This window comes from Lissotriton helveticus, chromosome 3_1 (genome assembly GCF_964261635.1).
Source record: "Lissotriton helveticus chromosome 3_1, aLisHel1.1, whole genome shotgun sequence".
Lineage (NCBI taxonomy): Eukaryota > Metazoa > Chordata > Amphibia > Caudata > Salamandridae > Lissotriton > Lissotriton helveticus.
The window spans coordinates 20,829,317-20,849,274 of NC_136061.1; the positions used below are offsets into that span (position 1 = coordinate 20,829,317).

Genomic DNA, 19,958 nt, shown 5'->3' on the forward strand with positions numbered 1-19,958 from the left:
TGTTCGTTGAGGTCTTCGAGCGCCTGTGCGTATACATCGTCGTCTGTGGATGTTCTCTGTTTCGGGACTAAGCTCTTGTAAATCCGGAGTCCTTCTGGGCCTAAGTTCAATAGTAAAATACGTTTCTTCCTCTGGGGTTTGAATGCCTCCTCGTTCTCATCTTCGAGTACACCAATGAAATTGTCGATGTATTCCCTCCAGTCCTCCCATTTCATGAGGGGTTCTCCCGGGCGCGGTAAGAACTGTACCGGAGCCATCGCATAGCCTGCTTGCGCGCTCATTTTCTCGCTCTTCACTGCAGGTAGCGATCTTACTTGGCCACGGGGACTCCCTGGTGCGTCGTCTTGTTCTTCTCCACTTGCTGGGGTTCGGGGACTGTCCTTGTCAGCCCCCTCGGCTCCTTCTGAACCCTCCAGCGCGTGCTCACTGGTCTGCTGCTCGCTGGGTGGGCTGGCGCTCTCCTCCTGCCTTACTTCTAGGGTTCCTGGGTTTTTTCCTCCCTTTTTCCTTCCTCTGCGCCACACCCTCCTGTGTGCCGGGCTCTGCCGCGCTCTTTGGGGTACCTGTTCTCCTGCACCAGGTAGTCGCGCTCCTCTGTACCTTGTGGGGTGGATCTGAAGCTTCTGGTGCTTGCTTGTCGCTTAGGGCTGAGTCTGCGGTTCTGCCTTGCTGGGGGGTCTTCAATCCCACTCTCGTCGCCACTGTAATGATGTAGGCAGACTCCAATGATGACTCTGAGCCCTTACTGTAGTTAACAATTATTTATTAGCTATAACTCTGATAATCCCAAAGAGCACCGAGCCTCTCGCTCCAGCGCCCGCTCTTTCTGTTCTGCTTTCGCGCTCTCGCCCTCAGCCACGCCCCCAACACCAGCAGCCAATCCTGGCCGCCTGCACGTCACGTCCGCCGACGTGCCGTGCAACATCTAGAGCGTCTCTACAGCAGCTATGTTAAATATTTCTCAAGGTTAGATATTTTGTGTTGCCTCTGCCTTGCTTCTACTATTTGTTGTTATGAAAAATTAGAAACATTTATTTGAATAGAGCGGATCCTGAATGACGTGCTCCTAACTTTGTTGATTCCAAAAACCAACTGATTAATTGAGTCATTATAAAATATAGAGGTCTTGGACCATTTTTCTATATCGCAAGATACCCAGGTCCAGTACCTTTTGGGTCACCCCATTATTCTAATGGACTACAGACGGCCTGCAGCTGCTCTGTTTGGTTTCTGTCTCTAGAAATGTTTTCACTCTGAGTGTAAGAAGTTGCTATTACTGACTTTGATTTGTAAAAGTGGCTGCTCCTGCGGTTTGGCTGCACTCCCAGGCTAGTCATTTGAGACACTCTTCATTCACTCAAGGAGAGGGTGAGATACAATGATATTACTACATATCAGGTGAGGTTTTAAGTCAATAATCGCTGCAGCTCTTTGCATCAGAGTGCCTTTCTGCTGGTGGGCTGAACTGGGTGTGCCATGACGTCTGCGCATGCGCAGGGTGAGCGGTGGCTACCCGTTCACGCATGCGCACTACGAAAGGAACAGATCCTATTCATCATGCTGCTGAACGTTCTTTCCAATAAAGCCGAACGGACTCCTCGCAGTAAAGTGTTTCCTCACAATAGAGTGACTCGCCTTCGCGCATGCGCAGTGGCGTCTGATCGTCTACGCATGCGCACTATAGTGTCTCCGGCTCCGCACATGCGCAGTGGCGTGCGTCGGTCTGTATTTCCTGCTCCCTTCCAGCCCCCGGTCTCTCGCTCTGTCAACATGTCCCGGCAGCACCCGCAGACGGTGAGGGGGGGGGACGGGGGTGCTCGCTGGCCCGGCTCTAGGGGCCACGACACGGCTCCGGGGCGCAGCTGTCCTGCCTGCGAGGGGCGCAGGGGACGCGGCCTGCGGTCCTGCTTCACCCCGGGGCAGTGCAGCCGCTGGAGGTGGCGTCGATGGGGGGGGGGGGGAGGAGGCCACATTCAGGGTTCATGACCCCAAGCCAGGCCCCGCCCCCAGAGCTGCTGTTGACACCCCCCCAGGGCCCCCTCGCTCTATGTGCCGGTAGGATGTCAGTGTCAATGTCAAAGGTTCTTATATAGCGCCTTATCACCGCAAGGTCTCAAAGCGCTTTGCCTTGGGAACCCGTCCTGGCTTTTTCCCTGTGAGATAACCCGTACTGGGCATCCCCAAGGTGAAAGGTGGAGGCCTGGCATCCCGCCGCGGGGGGGCCGTAGTGGAGATTAAGCAAGCTAATGCCCAGAGTTGCAGAGTGTGAACCCGTGATTCGAGCAGGGACCGAAGCGAGAATGATCGAGTCCGTGGACATTTGAGCTCAAGACCCGCCGCGTCGGGTATTGAACCCTGGTCCCGGGCTAGACCACTGCTTCAGGGTCTGTTGCTCTAACCTTTGAGCCACACTTCTCCACGGATGGAGGGGGCTCGACGGTGGCATGCTGTTCCGAGGGCACAGTGAGAATATTAACTTTTTTTTAAACGTAAACTTTATTGCAGTTTATTAATACCTACAGACCACGTCATCATCCACGAGTATGCAACAGCATGTACTACATCCATCCGAACATTACACTTCTCATATTGCTTCGCCACACTATAGTTGGCCCAATAGCGCGAGCCCGTCCGCACACGGCCCGTGCTCAGCGCCAGGACCCCTGCCACTCCGAGGTCAGTTACATCTATTCGTATTAACTATTCTAGAACAGCGTTGCTAGGAGTGAACAGGGTGGAAAAGGATGTGGATTGCATGTGCCTTTCTTTTAACTCTAAGCGCAATTCCCAGCTGGTGGTTTGTTCCAAATGTAAAATCCCTCTCCCAAAGATCCAATACCTAGTGACTAAGGATTTGAGGGATATCAGGGCAGAGACAGTGGGGCACCAAAACTTAGGTTTTAAGTGCATTCTGATAATTGCAAGATCACTGTTTAAACATAGCACTGAGTGTGCAAGGCTTATTGAGGTAAAGGACATAAATATGGCATGGACTGATGAATCCTCAGGGCCGGACCTGGTGAAGGCTACTCCACCAGGATTTGCTTTCCACACCATGAATACGTCTGGTAAAAAAGGGGGAGGACTGCTACTCTTTTACCCCAGTTCTTTTCCACCCAATACCTTACACAGTTTGCGAGGCTCTGTCGTTCAATTTCAGCCTATCCCATCATCATACTTTCAAAGACATCTTACTATACATGCCACCAAGAATTAGACACCCCTTTTCTACATCCATTGGAAACTTGTTGGAAGATAACATCTGCTCGAACGTTTATACCATCATGGGCAATTTCAATTATCACTTGGTGGCTCTCTCCGAATTGGATACCATCACTCTCTTGATACGATGAATCGTGTAGATCTCCGGCAGCAGGTCATAGGCCCCACTCATGTGGCTGGACATACCCTGGATGTTTTTTTTTACGAATCACCCAGGTATCCAGTTCACTTGGTTATTGCCTCTTGTTTGTACAGACCATGCGGCTGTTCAGTTTGAGTTAGCCCTCAGGGACCAGCACACAGGTGACACATGTACTAAGAAGCAGATTGATTTTAGACCTTGGAATAAAACGGATGGGAATGCGCTACATGAACTTCTCACCTGAATTGCAACCCTAATGTATTTGGGTGTGGAGGAAGGGACGCTTGCATATACCAAATGGGTTGAGAAAACCTGCTGTAAACTAGCTCAAGCTATTCGTATTATTCCTAAGAGATCATTCCCTTCCGCTCCATGGTTTACAAAAGAATTAAAAAATGAAAAACTCAAGTGTAAATGTCTTGCACTTGGAGGAAAGAATATAAGGAAACAGAAAAGAAGGCCTATAAAAATAGCATACTGAACTATAAGCAACTTCTGATTACCATTAAACAAAAATTCTTCACCAGCAAAATTGATTTGGCTAAAAACTCGGCCAAAGAACTGTTCAGAACAATTTTAAATTTGGCGTCTTCGCACCCAGCTACAGTTCAGTCCAATCAGGAACTTTGCGAAAATATTGCCAATTTCTTCTTGAACTAAGTGGAAGTTATCTTCTCACCGCTTAATGGCTCTAGTGCAGTAGGTAGTATCATAGGGAAGAAGGACCATAAGCTCCCCAAAGTATCCTTCTGCATCCTTGACAGATTTGAGGCCTTATCCACGGACCAAACGTGCAGCCTTCTCGAAGCAGCTAGATCAGGGTCACCGTATGACCCCTGCCAAATTAGGTGTGGAACCTATCGCCCTGGCACTCACGTCTATTTTCAATGATATGATCGATACTAGACATTTTCCCAAGCTTTGGAAGGTGGCATCGATTTTACCACTACTGAAAAAGCATAATCTGGACCCGAATGACCCCAACAGTTTCCGCCCTGTTTCACGGCTCCCTCTACCAGCAAAATTGATAGAAAAAGCATTATACACACAACTTAGCGCCCTTTTTCAACAGACCCAAGCTCTGGATCCGACTCAATATGACCAGAGGAGTCAGTCCTTATAAAGTCAGTGTGGAGTCAGTCCTTATAAAAACAATACATGAGATTAGGAAAGCAGTTGACCGAGGCGGAAAAGCTTCCTTGATCCTATTGGATTTATCCGCGGCCTTTGATACGGTCCATCATTATCTTTTGATGGACCAATTAAGGTCATGCGGACTCCAGGACAAGGCATGAAAACTCTTGAAATCCTTCCTTACGGATAGAGTGCAAGTGGTATCCCTTGGCGAATATCATCAAACCCTTTGCTCTGCCCTGCGGTGTTCCGCAGGGGTCGTAATTGAGCCCTTCTTTGTTCAATGTTTATGTTTCTTCCCTGGCCCCTATTATTAACACCTTTGGCTTTGATCTCACCTCCTATGCAGAAGACACCCAAATTGTGGTGTCTCTGCTGCCAGGACAGGAGGTGGGCATGGACAATCGTTTCCACAACTGCATGGAAGCAGTGGGCGGTTGGATGGCGGAAAACTACCTAAAGCTTAATTCAGGTAAAACAGAAGTTTATTATTCGGGAATGGTCCCAACTTCTGGAACCCAAGCTGGTAGCCGTCAACAATGGGATCACTTCCTGTTGCCATGAACAAAGTAAAAAACCTTGGAGTATTGATAGACGACAAACTAAACCTGGGCGACCAAGTCAATGCAGTCTAATCCTCAACTGCCTTTATTCTTAAAACTGTGAAAAAAATACTGCCGTTCTTGCCAGCTGGGAGCCGGCAAATGGTGGTCAACGCACTTTTTTTGTCGAGGTTTGACTACTGCAACAGCCTTTACTTAAACATTCAAGAACATTTTCTAAATAAACTCCAAAGGATTCAAAACGCAGCCGCCAGATTACTCAATGGGACGCCCAAGTTTGCGGCGATCTCCAATGAAATAAAAAAACTACATCGGCTCCTGGTGGGGAATCGAGAGCTTTTCAAATCTCTGTGTACTGTATTTAAAGCACTCCAAGGTACTGGACCTGATTACTTACAGAAACCGTTTAATTGGTACATACCCAAAAGAAATCTGCGCTCGTCAGAAGCCAAAATGGTCATAGTCCCGTCCACAAAAAAAGTATCATGGGTAGGACGAAGATTTGTCTTCGGAGCTGCTAAGGCCTGGAATGATCTCCCGGCCCATATCAGAAATGCCACAGATCTTCTGGCTTTCAGAAGGACCTTGAAAACATGGCTGTTTAATAATTCATGTTTTCTGTTGGTGATAGCTGAAAGGACAGGTAACTAGCGCCAGGACAACCTCGGGTAACCGTTGCGCTCTAGAAATAAACTTAACATAAAATAACATACGGAATTGAATGGTGTCATTTTTCATCAAACATTCGAGTCCTTGAATTGTAAACTAACCACCCCCCAACTATCTGTCATTACCTAAGTGTGAATGAGATGGTGTGGGGACGTGGTCATCGCAAACCAATGGTCCAGTGTAAAACACGTACTGGGGGACTACTATTGTCCGCTGGAGAGTGAAATCCTTTTGTTATAGGGGCTTACAACTTATCTCACCTGGGATGTGGGTAAGAGCAAGTGTCCTTAAGTGAGGAAATAGGGTACACAGCTGAGGGGGCAGAGACCCCAGAGCGGTCGTATTATTCAGACATGTGGTCATTGTGTACTGTTAGTGCTCACCATCGTCCTCCCCATACCGTGCCAGGAATGCTTCCAGTAGGACCTCCCATTCTAGTGATATTGGTCTCTTGCAAACCCTCTATATTCCTCATGCCGAATTGCACCACTTTCCGCTAATCCCCAGTGTGTAACTTCTTCCTGCCACAGAATGCCTGGGGGGACCAGGGGACCTCTAGTGTTTCATCAACAGCCATTTCACTAACAGCAAAGTTAAGTCCTCAAACCAGGAAGTCACCTTAGAGCCCTTAGGTCCGGGATATAAGCATAGAATACACTGTTCTAGTGTACACCAGTGGTCCGCACCTGTCAGTCTCGATAGTGTCGCCCCCAACGTCAATCCAATGGGCCGCCAGTGAGGGGCAATCCCAAAACATATGCGTGAAATCTACGTCCGGTGTGTGGCATCAGGGTTGACCTTAGGAGGCCATGAAGACATCACATTAATTTTGTGGGGTGTAAAATAGGTCCTATGGAATATGGAAAATTGTATACATTTAAATCAAATTGGGGGAGATCTTTTTTGGGTTTCTGTAAAAGAAAGGGGGTCCATTCCCTGTCGTTATCTCCCTGTTAATATCTGCCTCCCATCTGTCCATGAGATGGTCCAGTGGTAGCATAAGATGAGTACGGAGCCCCTGATACAACCATCTGACGCGGTGTCTACCGTGACCCATGGTGTGCAGCGCTTGTAGTAACTCATGCGTTCCCGGTTCTTTCCCAACTGGTGCCCAATGTTGGTTGACATAGCCAGGCATACTAGCATGCATTAAAATCTGGTCTGGAGCTCCCATGCCGCCCCTGTCCGTTGGAAATTGCATCTTAGCCGGGCTAATTCTGCGACGACCGCCAAGCACTGAGGTCTACCGCTGAAACAGCCACGTTTTTAGAGATTTCCTGAACCCCAGGAAATCCTGAGTTAACCTTAGATCGATAGGTAGATTGTTCCACAACTTGGCTGTTTGTACCTGGAAAGAGCGACCCCCGATACGTGCCTTAAAGTATCTGGGGGACGAGCCAGTTGCAGTGCTGCTGACCTGAGGGCACGGTGTGGATGATGAAATTGAACTCTTTTTGTAATGTACCCAGCACCTAAACCGTGAAGGGCCTTAAAAGCCAGGACCATGGCTTTAAAATGAATCCTTTTGCGGACAGGGAGCCAATGAAGAGACTTCAACTTTGCAGCCATACGGGCTCTGGGACCCAGCATGAGTATGGCTCTGGCTGCGGCGTTCTGAGTCACCTGTAGTCTAGTCAGTAGATACTCCGGCAGACCCAGATAGAGTATATTCACGTAATCCAACCTGGAGATTATGAATGCCTAGACCACTGTTTTTCTGTGGGTGATAGATAAGAGGTGCAGGAACTGTTTCAGCATCTTAAGCAGGCCAAAACACGACCCAGTCACAGATTGGATCTGTGCCTGCATGGAGAGATTTTCATCGAGCTTCACCCCTAGATTTTTTACTGTCTTTACGGGAGACGTGGGAGGGGACATGTCAGCGGGCCACCAACTGCGCCAGAGGTTGCTGGGGCGGTGCCCGAAGAAGATGATCTCCGATTTACCAGGATTGCATTTAAGCTGGTTGTGCTGGAGCCAGGAGAATACCTCTGTAAGTCAGTTGCTAATCGTGTCGCCCTTGAAGTCCATGTCTTTGCCGCTGGTAAAGAGCAGCTTCGTATCATCGGCATACGATACAATTTTTGCGCCGTGGTTCTCAGCTAGAGTTGCGAGGGGTGTCATGTACAGATTAAAGAGGATGGGGCTCCGAATAGAGCCCTGGGGCACACCCACCTCAAGAGGTGGAATCTGGGCAGCAAAAGGTGGAGCCCATACTGTTTGCTAGCGGTCCTTTAAAAAGGAGGTGAACCAGTTGAGTAAGGTACCCCCAAACCCGCACTCCCAGAGTCTCTGCAGGAGGCGATCGTGGGGGACAGTAACAAACGCCGCTGATAAGTCCAGGAGTATCAGTATGGCTTTGCCACCTCTGTCCACTTCCTCTTTTATAGCTTCAGATACTTCCAGGAGTGCAGTCTCAGTACTGAAGTTGGCCCTGAACCCTGACTGACTCTGATGGAGTAAGGAGTTGGTTTCGATAAACTCTATGGTGACCTTGTTTACCACTTTTTCCAGGGCTTTGGACATGAAGAGAAGCAGTGATATGGGTCTGTAGTTAGACGCTAGTTCAGGGTCCAGGGTAGGTTTCTTTAGGAGAGGCAGGATTTTGGCTCTCTTCCATCTGTCAGGGATCTGGCCCATCTTCAAGGAGAGATTTAAGATCTGATTGAATGCTGGATTAATGATATCCGCAATAGATGACAATGTGTGCGCAGGGTAAGGGTCAGAGGGAGAGCCGAATTTGAGGCCCTTCATGACTTCAAGAGTTTGCCCCCTTGAGATCCGTGGGAACTGTTCCAAAGAAGGACCCTTAACTTGATTTTGAGGGGGACTAGGCGCACACTTGTCACTCTGAGCCCGGGGAGAGGTCAGGAAGCATTCCTGAATGCTTACGATTTTATCATGGAAATAGGACGCCATGCCTCAGTGGGAGTAAATGACTTGGCTTTTATTGCCGGAGAGGAAAAATCGCTGACAATTAAAAAAATGTCCTTGTTTTTGTTCGACGCACGTTCGATGTTAGCAGCTAAGAAAGGTTTTTTTGCCTCCAGGACTTGTTTGAAATAAGTCTTTAATGCCTGTTTGTACGTGGTTTATCATTAAGGTCAAAGTTTTTCCGTCAGACCCTTTCGAGATGCTTACATGATCTCTTACTTTCTTTGAGAGCAGTGGTGAACCAGGCGGCGGATGGCCTGGCCGTATTACCAGAGTGAGAGGCAGGGGGGGCAAGTTCCCCAGCCCGGCACAAAAGCCAGTCATCTAGGTCAGTGGTTCCCAAACTTTTTTGACCTGTGGCTCCCTTGACTGGGTTGGCGGTTGGTCGTGGCTCCCCACCATTTTTTTGCCGGTGGGTCAGGCAGCGCACTGCGCCGCGGCACCCCTGGCTTCTCATCACGGCGCACCGGGGTGCCGCAGCGCACATTTGGGAACCACTGTAGATAATCCACGTCAGCTATTGGCTCATTCCACTGTGAGTGACAGTATTCTGTTCTTTCACAAGGAACACACCCGCACACAAAGTAGTCTTTCAGTGTCAGGGTGTCAATGTCTCCTATTTGAGGCCAGAAACTCTTTCTCTGCTGGCTGCTGAGATAGTCATAACAAACGAATCAATCCACTGATAATCTGAAATGTCATTACAAATGTTCCCTTGTAGAAACAAAAATAAATGGTGGAAATACTTGTTATCCTAAATTGGCCAGAGCATGAAAAGGAATTGTATTGCAATTGCATTTGTATAGCGCTTACTACCTCTCACAAGGCGCTATTCCGAGACCCATAGAGGATTTGTGATGAATAAGTATAGTGAAACATGCAAGTAAATGTGAAGTGGTGGAATAGTGTGCTTATGAAATAATGGCAGTCTTTATCAGTTGCCATGCCTCCAGCAAACAAATGTGATTTTTTCAGATAAGACATTCCGTGACTTTTTTTTTCCTCCAGGCCTCCAAGATTCACCCAGTCATAAAAAATAAATGCCTATGGCACATGGGGAGCAAACTCAAAAGCTGAGAGGGAGGAAGGAGTACAGTGAACGGCAAAATTGCGAGTTCCAAGAAACCTTCTTAATTGTTTTTTATTTTATTTTGGTAAATTGTTGGATTGTCTGAATCGGAAGTGCTCGCTAGGCACCCGCCTGGCTGGCTTGCTCACATGCCATCTGGGATTGTGTTCTTCCATTTCCCAGGGCTAATGATGATCACCCCCACCCCCCACACATGTGAAGGGCTACAAAGGAAATCTCAGGCTAGGATTACGGCTGTTGCCTGACACCTCGAGTTCCTGCATTGAGTACTCCTTAACGTAAATGCATCTTGCCCCTCCCTCCCGCCGGCCACCCTGACAGGATCGACGTTCAATTTCCAGGGTAATTTACAGACAGGGTTTAGTCATAACTGCTTCTCCGGACCCGGAAGCCCCTTTCCCCACTATCACAGAATATATTTCGGTGCATTTCTTTCAAGTCCCCCACATCCTGCTCGGCGCCGCGGCGCCCCTGACTTCTCATCACGGCGCACCGGGGCGCCGCGGCGCACACTTTGGGAACCACTGATCTAGGTTCTCAACATCTTTCTCGAGGTCCCCGCTGAGAATGATCGGGTGCTTTTAAGGGCCTTAAGAAGTGCTTCCGGTGTGATTAAGTGAAAGGGTCTGTAGTTAATGCTTTTACAATTCCCTGGAGCCTTGGTAGGGTTAGAAACCTTTTCACACGAGAACTCAAGAAGAAAATGGTCAGACCAAACAAGAGGAAGGGGTTGACTCATGCATAGTGTGATTGTAGAAAAGATCTGGTCTATGGTATGGCCTTTTTCATGAGTAGGAGAAGAGACATAAGGATCCAAGTCTAGCGCCTCCAGTGTGTCTAGTAATCTGTCTGAGTCAGCATCTTCCGGAACATCCATATGTAGATTAAAGTCACCCAGCTCCAGGCAATGCTTATATTTGAGGACAAATGGTGAAACAGTGTCGCCGATTGCCGCTAGAAACCTGCCAGCATGCCCCGGAGGTCTATAAATTAGGATACCCGCTATGGACTGGTGGGGTGATATCACAAGGTGAAAGCCGAGGCATTCCGTGTCCTCCACTTCAACCTCGGGCATAGTAGAGCAGGAGTAGTGGTTTTTAAAGATAATGGCGATGCCACCCCCTGTGCCTACTTGGCGGTCTTTCCTGATAATCTGGTAACCCGTAGGGATAGCCAATGCTTAGGTAGGATTAGATGTCTCGCTCAGCCATGTCTCATTTAAAAATAGAATATCCGGCAATCTATCCACTAGTAGATCGTGGATATTGAGAGCGTGTTTTTTCAGAGACCGGGTATTGAGAAGTAGGGCGCAAAGTTGTTTTTTGCTGTGGTCGTAGGTGGAATCACCAGAGCCTAGGTTTCCCCCAGTCCCTTTATTTGAAGGCTGCTGGGTATTAGATGTAAAGCCCTCCCAACCACATAAGGGGCATGTCTTCCTAGGTTGCTGCCAGAAACCAGATATAGGAAAAGGGGGGCATACGCACGGTTCCCTCCTCATAGCTAAGAGTGCATCTTTTGTGTAGTTTATACACTGGCCGTGCAAAATCTTGCCGGCAGCGTTGTCTGCGCCGGTCGCCTCCGGGGCGCGGATGGGCACAGACGAGCTTGCCTTTGGCGCGCCAGCTGCGTGCGTCCGGCTCAGCATAATCCTAAATAGCTTGCCGGAGACAGGAAAGCCCTGTGTTCTGCTCTCCCCGCCGGAAGTCAGGCGGGTTCAGCCGGGACAGATAGTGGTATCTGGTTCCCTCCAATCAATTGGCAAACGCTGTGTTGGACCGGGGAATCGGAGACACAGGAGGCGGGACAGTTGCCAGTAAGGATAGGTAAGATTTAAAATACAATTAGACAAGTGCAAATAGCAAAATTTAAAAATCCTATTGACAGTGCAGGCAGAGTTAAAATCAGAGTATTAAATAGTTCATGCTAATCGGTAATTCAGCAGCGATAGGTATTTCAAAGTGCAACAAGAGATCACAATTGGCATATAGCAGTAAATCACAAAGCAGGGCTGCAGAGTACAGACTCGTCACCACTTACTGCACCAGCCCTTTTGTGTCCCGCATGATACCCAGTACAGGGCCAAAATGTATGGTCCCGTCTTGGCTGTCACCGTGGGTTCTGAGTACAGCAGCCACACCCAAAGAACGTATGCTCGGGGTATCCCAAAGATTGTAAGTGCCATTAGCATAACTTCCCAGCCAATGGAGTCAAATGCTGGTCAGATATGGAAGGAGAGGCATCGGCACATGGGGAGCGCTCTTTCACTGCATCCATTATGTGGAATAAGCAGCGTATGTTTAAGGAGGTACTGCGATGGGGATGAAGCCGCATCGATCCACGTGTAGTAAGTGGGGGAGTAGTGGGAGCGGTCGGCGCACCAGAACCTTGCTGAGGATCTTATACTCTGTGTTCAGTAATGACAGGGGCCTATAAGAGGACATGTCATCAAATGTTTGAGGCCGCAGGTGCAGTGGCGGCCAGGAGAGCGTTTCCAGGGTTGGTGCAGCATGGGGCTAGGACACATGCTTGGTCAGGAGTGTTTGAGTCTGTAGGTGCAGTCGCGGCAAGGTGAACGTTTCAGGGTCTTGTATCTACAGATATATTCGTATCACGTCAATGTTGTTGAAAGCCCACAGGGTACCTGGTGCTTCATTCACCGTATTGGGGAAGGATGGGAATAATGGTTTACCAGTCGCTTACGCTTTGCATGAAGGCACACGTCAACACGTGAACATACTCCCACACACGCAAGGAAGGCGGGTTAGTGGTTACTACAAAAGTGAGAACCCATTCCTAAATCACAATAAATATAAATGTCGTCTCTCGTTGAATGAACATTCCTGAGTGCGCCTCGTTCCTTTTTCTCCTGCAGGTCCCGGTTACAATGCTTGATGTATCTGCGTATTTCTCCGGGGAGGAGTGGAAGCTCTTGCACGATTGGCAGAAGGACCTTTACAAGAACGTGATGAAGGAAATCCACCAGGCTCTGGTCTCCCTGGGTAATGTACACAGCTTTAAACGTGGTAAAGGTTTTACAAAGCTCGTGCTTTGTTATGCACACAATACACAGTTATTTTACTCATGTAAATGGGTATAATATGTGATTTTAGTGCTTTATTCCCAGCTCCGAAATATACTCCTATTGAGAAAAAATGTCTAATTGTATACCCGCACCATGACTCCAGTCTGAACCAGGGTATTTTAACATCACTTATGTGGGGACGAGTGGAGCTGTGACATCTACGCCAACTGTGATTCCTAATAATTGTATTGGTATTGCACGTTCTTATAGGCACTTCAACGCCACCATGTTATTCAGGTATTACCGTGGCACATGAGACACCTACCGCAATGGAATGGTATTTATTTAATCAACCACAAGGGATGAAATGGAGAGTCAACCAGCTGTCATTTAAACTTTTATGTATGTGGGGCCTTCTGAACCGGATGTCTAGCGCAATAACCCACTAAGTTAACTTCCCATAATGACTCAGTAACATTTGCAACTTGTTTTGCATTGCAACAAATGTTAACGCGTCTGAGGGGCTTTCCCACAAAATCCATAGGAATTGAACTAATACATGTACGTCTGAGTCACAAACATTAGAATAATTAAGGAGCATAGACATACATTGTTTTTTTTTGTCCTAGTTTTATTTTTGCTTTGATGTTTACAGCCTTCTAAATGCTTGGCAAATATATTTCTGAAAAAACAGTTCCGTTAGCTAGTTTTGACGAAAGTCCATCCACGGATCCACAGTAGCACTTTTAGCAGGGACGGGGGAGGAGGGCGAAGAGGTTCCAGGGCCATTGTGTATTCTCCCTGCTCGGGTCCACCATGTAGTGCTTTGTAACAAGAGAGGAGCTGGGATGTGGATGCAGATAGACTTCTGGTCTCATAATGCATAGCAAGGGAAGTTTGTTACCTGATATTTCATGCGCTTCCTCCTTTGAAGTATCTTGATGCTGCTACAGCATGCTTTGCGTATGCCTACAGAGCTTTAATCTTGGCCATGGGAGATTGTTGGTCCACAGAGTTGATGCCTTGCTAGTGTTGCAGCAAATCCTGAATGTGATGTGGGATTCTCTATAAGTTGGTGTGATTCTCTCCTACTTTCATAAGAAAGGCTGCTGTATACAGGACACTTGGCAGGAGCTCTGCCGAGCTCGCAAGCTGAGTATTGCCTCCATCGATCTAGGCTAGCGTCCGTGCTGGAATGGCAGTTCTGAAGCCCACGTCATATAAAAAGACCTTCTCACTGTGGTGATGGACCCGGTGAGGCTGATCTCTACGATTGAGTCCATCCAGTTTATATACAAGTATGGTGGACGACACTGTGCCTACGAGCTCGCTTCAAAATCCTCATGGCTCGTCAGTGGTTACTACCTCGGGGGCCGCCATACTGGCTTTATTCAACAGGGATGAACCCAGAAATATGACTTTGACCTCAACCAGTACAACAAGTTAATGCTGAATGTCAATTTGAGTCCCACTGTGTCAATATAAGTACAACACAATCGCATCAGAGCTGTAACAGATCTGCATCGATGCAGTAATGTTCACCTTTCTATCTGGCTCCAAATATGGTCACAACTCTGATAGCTGAGTGGGCAAAACTATAAATAAAATGCTGAGTAAGGGCTTCATCTCCCCTTTCTGTCGTTGTGCCCATTGTTTTCTTCTTCGTATGAAGGATGAGGGCCGGTTAGGTCTAGCACAAGGACTTATTCATAAGAAATCATGTTTAAGTGGGCTAGTTAAAACGACCATTCTATTCCGGGTAGTGACCTTGTACCTGGTAGATACCAACACAACCAAGTGCAGTACCTACTGGGGATTTACCTTTCTGATTTATTTGGGATGGCGAGGGCTAACATGACAAGACTGCAGGTTGTTCCGCATTCCAAGTGCCCAAATTCAGAATGTGTGGGTTTTACCCTCAAGGTTTGCACCGTGTTTAACTACGTGAAAGGGATGTAGGGAAAAAATTGGAGTTTGGAAATTTCCCCAAATCTTGGGAATTCGCTTTACACCCAAATCGGGATTTCGATGACCGGTGGAATGAGTGTAAGTCAGTAAATGACAAGAGAATTCCTAATAATATGCCTTTAGGGTGTAGAACTGACATTGGTTGATAACCTTTGAGTTTAGATTAATAACGCCTGTGATTCCTGTCATTGCCCTGCATGATTCTTCATTATACTGCATTCACACTGAATAATCGCAATACTTGCTGCATAGTAACAACTTTTAAAAACTTTTAATACTAGGTCCTCTGATTGCGACTACTGTCTTTTCATTAAGAGCTAATGAAAAGGAAGATCGGTGCCCTCTGGCCACTCGAGAGTCCGAGGGAACGCCCGTGGATAATCATTCCGCAGGTGAGTACAGAAGAGTTTCAGTTGGGTGGCTCCTACTGGGCAGAGCGCAGGAGATCATTGTAAACAAAGTATTTATTACTGGGCATTATAGCATTTATTGTCCCCACTCCGATTTATTCACTACGACATTCAATGTTTGGTATTATCCACTTCAGGCGATTAATAATTGTGTGTTGTTAATTGGAACCTGACTCCAAAAGGAGGGTTTTCCCCCTCTCAGCTATCCTGCATCCACTCTGCATCATTCCAGAAATACTGACTCCGCGTTACACGTCTGAGAGCATTCGTATGGGCCAGTCTGGTAGAGTCTATCAATCAGTAGATTTGTAGAGCGCTACTTGTCACCGTTGAGGGTATCCAGGCACTGGCAGCGTTCAGTTGAATAGCCAGGTCTTCAGGGACCTTTGAAACTTTGGAAGAGATGGTGAGGTCCGTAGATGAAAGGGTAGAGCTTGTTCCGTGTTTTCACTGCTAAGCAGGAGAAGGAGCAACCTTCGCAACTACTACGTTGGATGCAGGGGGTGAGGGTTAGAGAAAGGGACGCAGAGAGGAGGTGTCTGGTGGGCTGATGGAAGTTCAGGTGGTGGACATGTCGGATTAGCCATCTGTGCCTGGCAAGAGCAGTCCCAATTCATGGGCCCACAGAAGGCATTTTTCACCCACACCCTCCTCAGACATGTCATCCCACTACCTTGGCTTGCAAACAGTTGCCAGAACATAACATTCTCCAGAGGTTAGCTCAGATACAAACATGGTGGACCGTCCATGCCCACCGCCCTGCTTTAACATCCTCACGGATCCTCTGTGGTATACTCCCTTGTGGGGGCCGCCATGCACACTTTAGTCAACAGGCCCTTTCTCTTTGTGCTCCTCGTCAGGACTCTGCTCCTCCGCTCCTTCCACCCTCGGGGAGCTCATATCCAGAGTTCAAGTCCTGTTCTTGTCCTTGAGAGAAAGGTTGGGGGTTTGTTTTTAGCAAATACATCTGCTGGGGCGGTGCGTTGCAGAAACGTTCCTTCAGAAGACCAGACAAACAGGGTAGCCATAGTTTTGTTATAAATTGTTGCAGGGACGTGAGAAAAAGCTGGCAAAATGGCCGATATTCAGGGCATGCCTTCTAGTTGCCACGTGCGGCTTTGCAGACCACAAAGGTGGCGGCCAAGGGGGATGAGATCTCGATTAATGTAGCAGTTGAAAACTGGCCTGAAAGAAAGTAAATGTATATTCTCCCATTTATCGCCTTTATCTTGCCTTGCCTTTATCTTGCCTCCAAGCGGGGCGTGGAGCACTGCACAAAAAGCAGCCCCTTTTGCTAAGAAGCACCAGATGTTATCTTGGTAAAAGCTTTTTGTTTAAGGTGTGTTTTGATCTCTGAACCAAAATACATGAAAATAACAAAGCTGTCGAATACCCTGCCTCTGCAGTAAGAAGGCCAGTTCTTGAAATAGTGGCCTTGTGAAGTCCTTGTTCCAGCGTGGACTGAGGCCAGCAGTGTTACACTCTGTCTGTCAATCGTCCCTGCAAGCATCAGCCCCATCTGCTTCCTTACTCCTGCCTCAGCCTCACCCCTCACCAGGCTCCCACACAGCCAGTCCATCGCATGCTGATGATGCTGCTGCTGTTCGTCCTCTGATATTGTGCAAAGTGCTACTCCGAAGACCATGCCAATATCTGAGAGGCATCGGGCAGCTGATCCCTCAGGTGATAAAAGCTTCTTCCCAGAGTAGGTGACCGCCTCATCCCTCAGTACCCGCCCACCCTGAGAGCTCACGAGTACGAGATATGCTGCCCTGCGTCTTTCTTTGTCTCTTGCCCACTTTTCTGTGTTACTGAAAGAGAGAGACGAAATATGAGCAGGAGAAGAGGGCAGCAAGAACACACCTTCCTCCTTATCATAACACATGTCAGCCCTGGTGAGCATCACTCCGGCCTCTCACACTGAGGTCACCTCGAAGCGCCTTCCTCGCAGACTTGTTTCCCCGCTTGGCTGATGCTGTATTCTCGCTGCATGCGTGTGCACCTCAAAAATAAACCAGGTCATCACAAAACACGTGTCCAGGAGAAAACATACTCTATTTTATTTACTTGTAATTTTTTTTACCGGTTGTTCTTCACACTTACTTAAGAATTATAATACCCCAGAGTCAAGGCCAAATACGGGCCTTATAACGCTGGTGCCTTTCTTACCCGATTCTCTTATTGGTGAACGTTGGGAGCGCCAACTGTTTTTAAATTGCGAACATTGTTGCTCCTGAATTTCAAAGCTGTTCAGTCATACCCGCTGCTCCATTTTTTAATGTATTTCTAGAATTCAAGACATCTCTCAGTGATTTTTATTGTAGTTTGACAAAAAACATTCTCATGTGACTGCCCATGTGTCTAGACACGTGTATTGGCAGCCCGCTTGAAATCCTGGTCCCTAGAGTATCCCAAGGCAAACCAGCACCAGAAAAGACACTAGGTTATGCGCCTGTATATCAAAGGTGGGAGCTGTTGGCTTTGCCAGTGCTTGTTTTATGAAATAGCCAGCAAATATAGCATTTCCATGCCCAGGGCATGTGCGTGAGAAGGTGCACATTTTTAAGCATGGGTGGGGTGTAGAAATGCTGTAACTTGCCATCTTGCGCTGGATGGAAATAGCTGCTCAGGGGGTGGGGGGCGCGGGACTCTTAGACATTCGACCACCTGACAGGACCCCAAAGAAAGCTCCATTCAAGTTGCCAAAGCCAAATGTAAGGACAAAAACCAAGCTGAAGGCAAACCACAGTCATTTGCAAGATGTAACTCTGTGCCCTCAGTCAGACAGCAGTCAAGTTGCCCATCTTTTAAGAGTCACACAGTACCTGTGCGGTGTGCTGCACGTAAAGTTTACGACCCATGCTTCATGGCGAAACTAAGGACCCCAAATATGGGGACAGCACAGATAGCGCCAGAGAGGGACAGTGGGCTTCCTGATGCAGGTAACAAGCCTGAGCTCATGAAATATTAACAATTGCTCTCTGCCTCCTCCATGCCTTATATGAGGGAGTAGCCACCCGACTAAGGTTGGGTACACACTTTGAAGGCACCCCCAATACAGCAGAGCCTAAAGCATTTCCATCCGATGTCAGCAACGCTTATCGCGTGCCACGAGGCAACCCTCATATTGTCAAATCTGCTGGTAGATAAACACAAGACTGTACTAAGTAAGGGCAGCAAAAAAAGAGCAGCTCTTCGAACTTTAGATGTGCTGGTCCAGTGTAAGGAGAAGGAGGGGCCTGGCAGCCCTGTTTTATTGGCCCTCTCTAAAACCTTCAACACCTTTTGCAAATGTGTATCTTGCAAAGGCAAATTCTCTTGCTTGGTGTATTTTTGCTTTTTTATAAATGTTGATCATTGGGCTTTGTAGAGCTTTTCCGAAACAACAGTTGATGGACAGAATGCAGAACAATGTCATACATTCACCCCGGTACAGAGATCTGGGCCTGAATCCATCGTTTTATTGTTCCCCATGCCATTCCAGTTTGAACCCAGCCATATGCAAATCAGCCGTGACCCTGCACCCAGATCTGTGGGGCTGAGTGTCTGAAAAGTCTCAGCGCTCCGTCCATCATCTCCTTGTGTGAACTTTTCTCCTATATAGAAGATTATCTGTGGTTAGCTACAGGGTGCACATTTCTTCTTCACAACATCAGAAGCATGAGAGTGTGCTACCACTACTAAAGAAACCGTCTGCAAATCCACTTGGCCAATCCAATTACTCTGTCCCAAATCTTTTCCTTCATTTTCAGCAAAAATAATGGAAAACAACTGATCAATCAACAGTTATCACCATATGTTTTTTTAATTTCCTTGAAATAAGTGGACGGTGTGCAACAGGTTGTAAAGAGGGATAATGGTTTGTAGGCACCTAGAGGAGAACAATCTTTTCGATCCTTGTCAGTCAAGCTTCAGCAAACGGTTTAAAACACCGACACAAGGCTGGTTTGTCGCCTACTTCCAACATCGGCCTCTCTTCCCTTTAAGAAAGCCTTTTATTGGTTGCCACGCCATAAGCTTATCATTTTCACATTTTTTTGTCTCGTTCATAGAGCTCTCTACAGTAAATGTCTGCGCTACCTTCATAGTAGAGCCAGCTTCTGCAATCCAGCCAAGGTGCATGTTGCTATTTCTGGCTCGTGTCTCACCACGGCCTATCGTCCGATCAGGAAGGGGAGGTAGATCTTTCTCCTGTCTAGTGGCATGGCACTGGAACAAGCCTCCAGATAACGTACATCTAATGTCTAATTTAGGAATTCCGGATTAGCTGCTTTAGATTAGCCAGCACCATTTCTACTTTCATTGCTCTCCGTAAGGTGCACCAGGGAGACCCTGTTCAGATATCGTTTTACCTTCACTCCTGGTTACTCTTCCGGAAGTGAGAAGGTGCGGTCTAAGAGTCATTGACGTAATATAACGTGATGGTTTTCAATGTATATGTTCCTCAGTTGTAATCTCAGGACAACCTCAGGGCTTCTGCAGATGGTTCTCTGAGGTGACACAGTTGTTGCCTCACATCACAGGGATTTCGTAAAATCGCTTTCAGTGTGAGTATTAGGGATGCGGATCATTGTTTGTGGAAGGTGCTTTAATGCAAACTTTATAACCAATAAGACTGTCCTGTCCACTTGGCCCTCGGTCACTCAGTGAGGGATCTGGCCTGAGCTAGTGTTGTAGCTGCAGACGTCACTTTTTACTGCTTGCACTACTGGAAATAAAATCTGCGACCCAACATGGATTTGTGTACCTCTGTGCAAGTCTCTGCTGGACAGGCCAGCTGCAGCACTTAATGTGAAGCAATGTA

The 19,958-nt window shown here is 47.5% G+C and overlaps 1 protein-coding gene across 4 annotated transcripts in view; it reads left to right on the forward strand.

Annotated features, from left to right (window-relative positions):
- The first annotated feature begins 1,714 nt into the window (after positions 1-1,714).
- The window catches only part of LOC144822051 (uncharacterized), a 64,929-nt gene continuing 46,685 nt past the window's right edge, over positions 1,715-19,958 (forward strand). For 2 of the 4 annotated variants that reach the window (XM_078679124.1, XM_078679125.1), the window contains exons 1-3: positions 1,721-1,794; positions 12,627-12,753; positions 15,026-15,136. In XM_078679124.1, coding sequence (XP_078535250.1) covers positions 1,771-1,794; positions 12,627-12,753; positions 15,026-15,136 — 262 coding nt within the window. In that variant the 5' untranslated portion in view covers positions 1,721-1,770. Of the gene's footprint in view, positions 1,795-12,158; positions 12,534-12,626; positions 12,754-15,025; positions 15,137-19,958 lie in introns of those variants that run through there. The other 2 variants (XM_078679122.1, XM_078679123.1) reach the window with 2 other exon arrangements.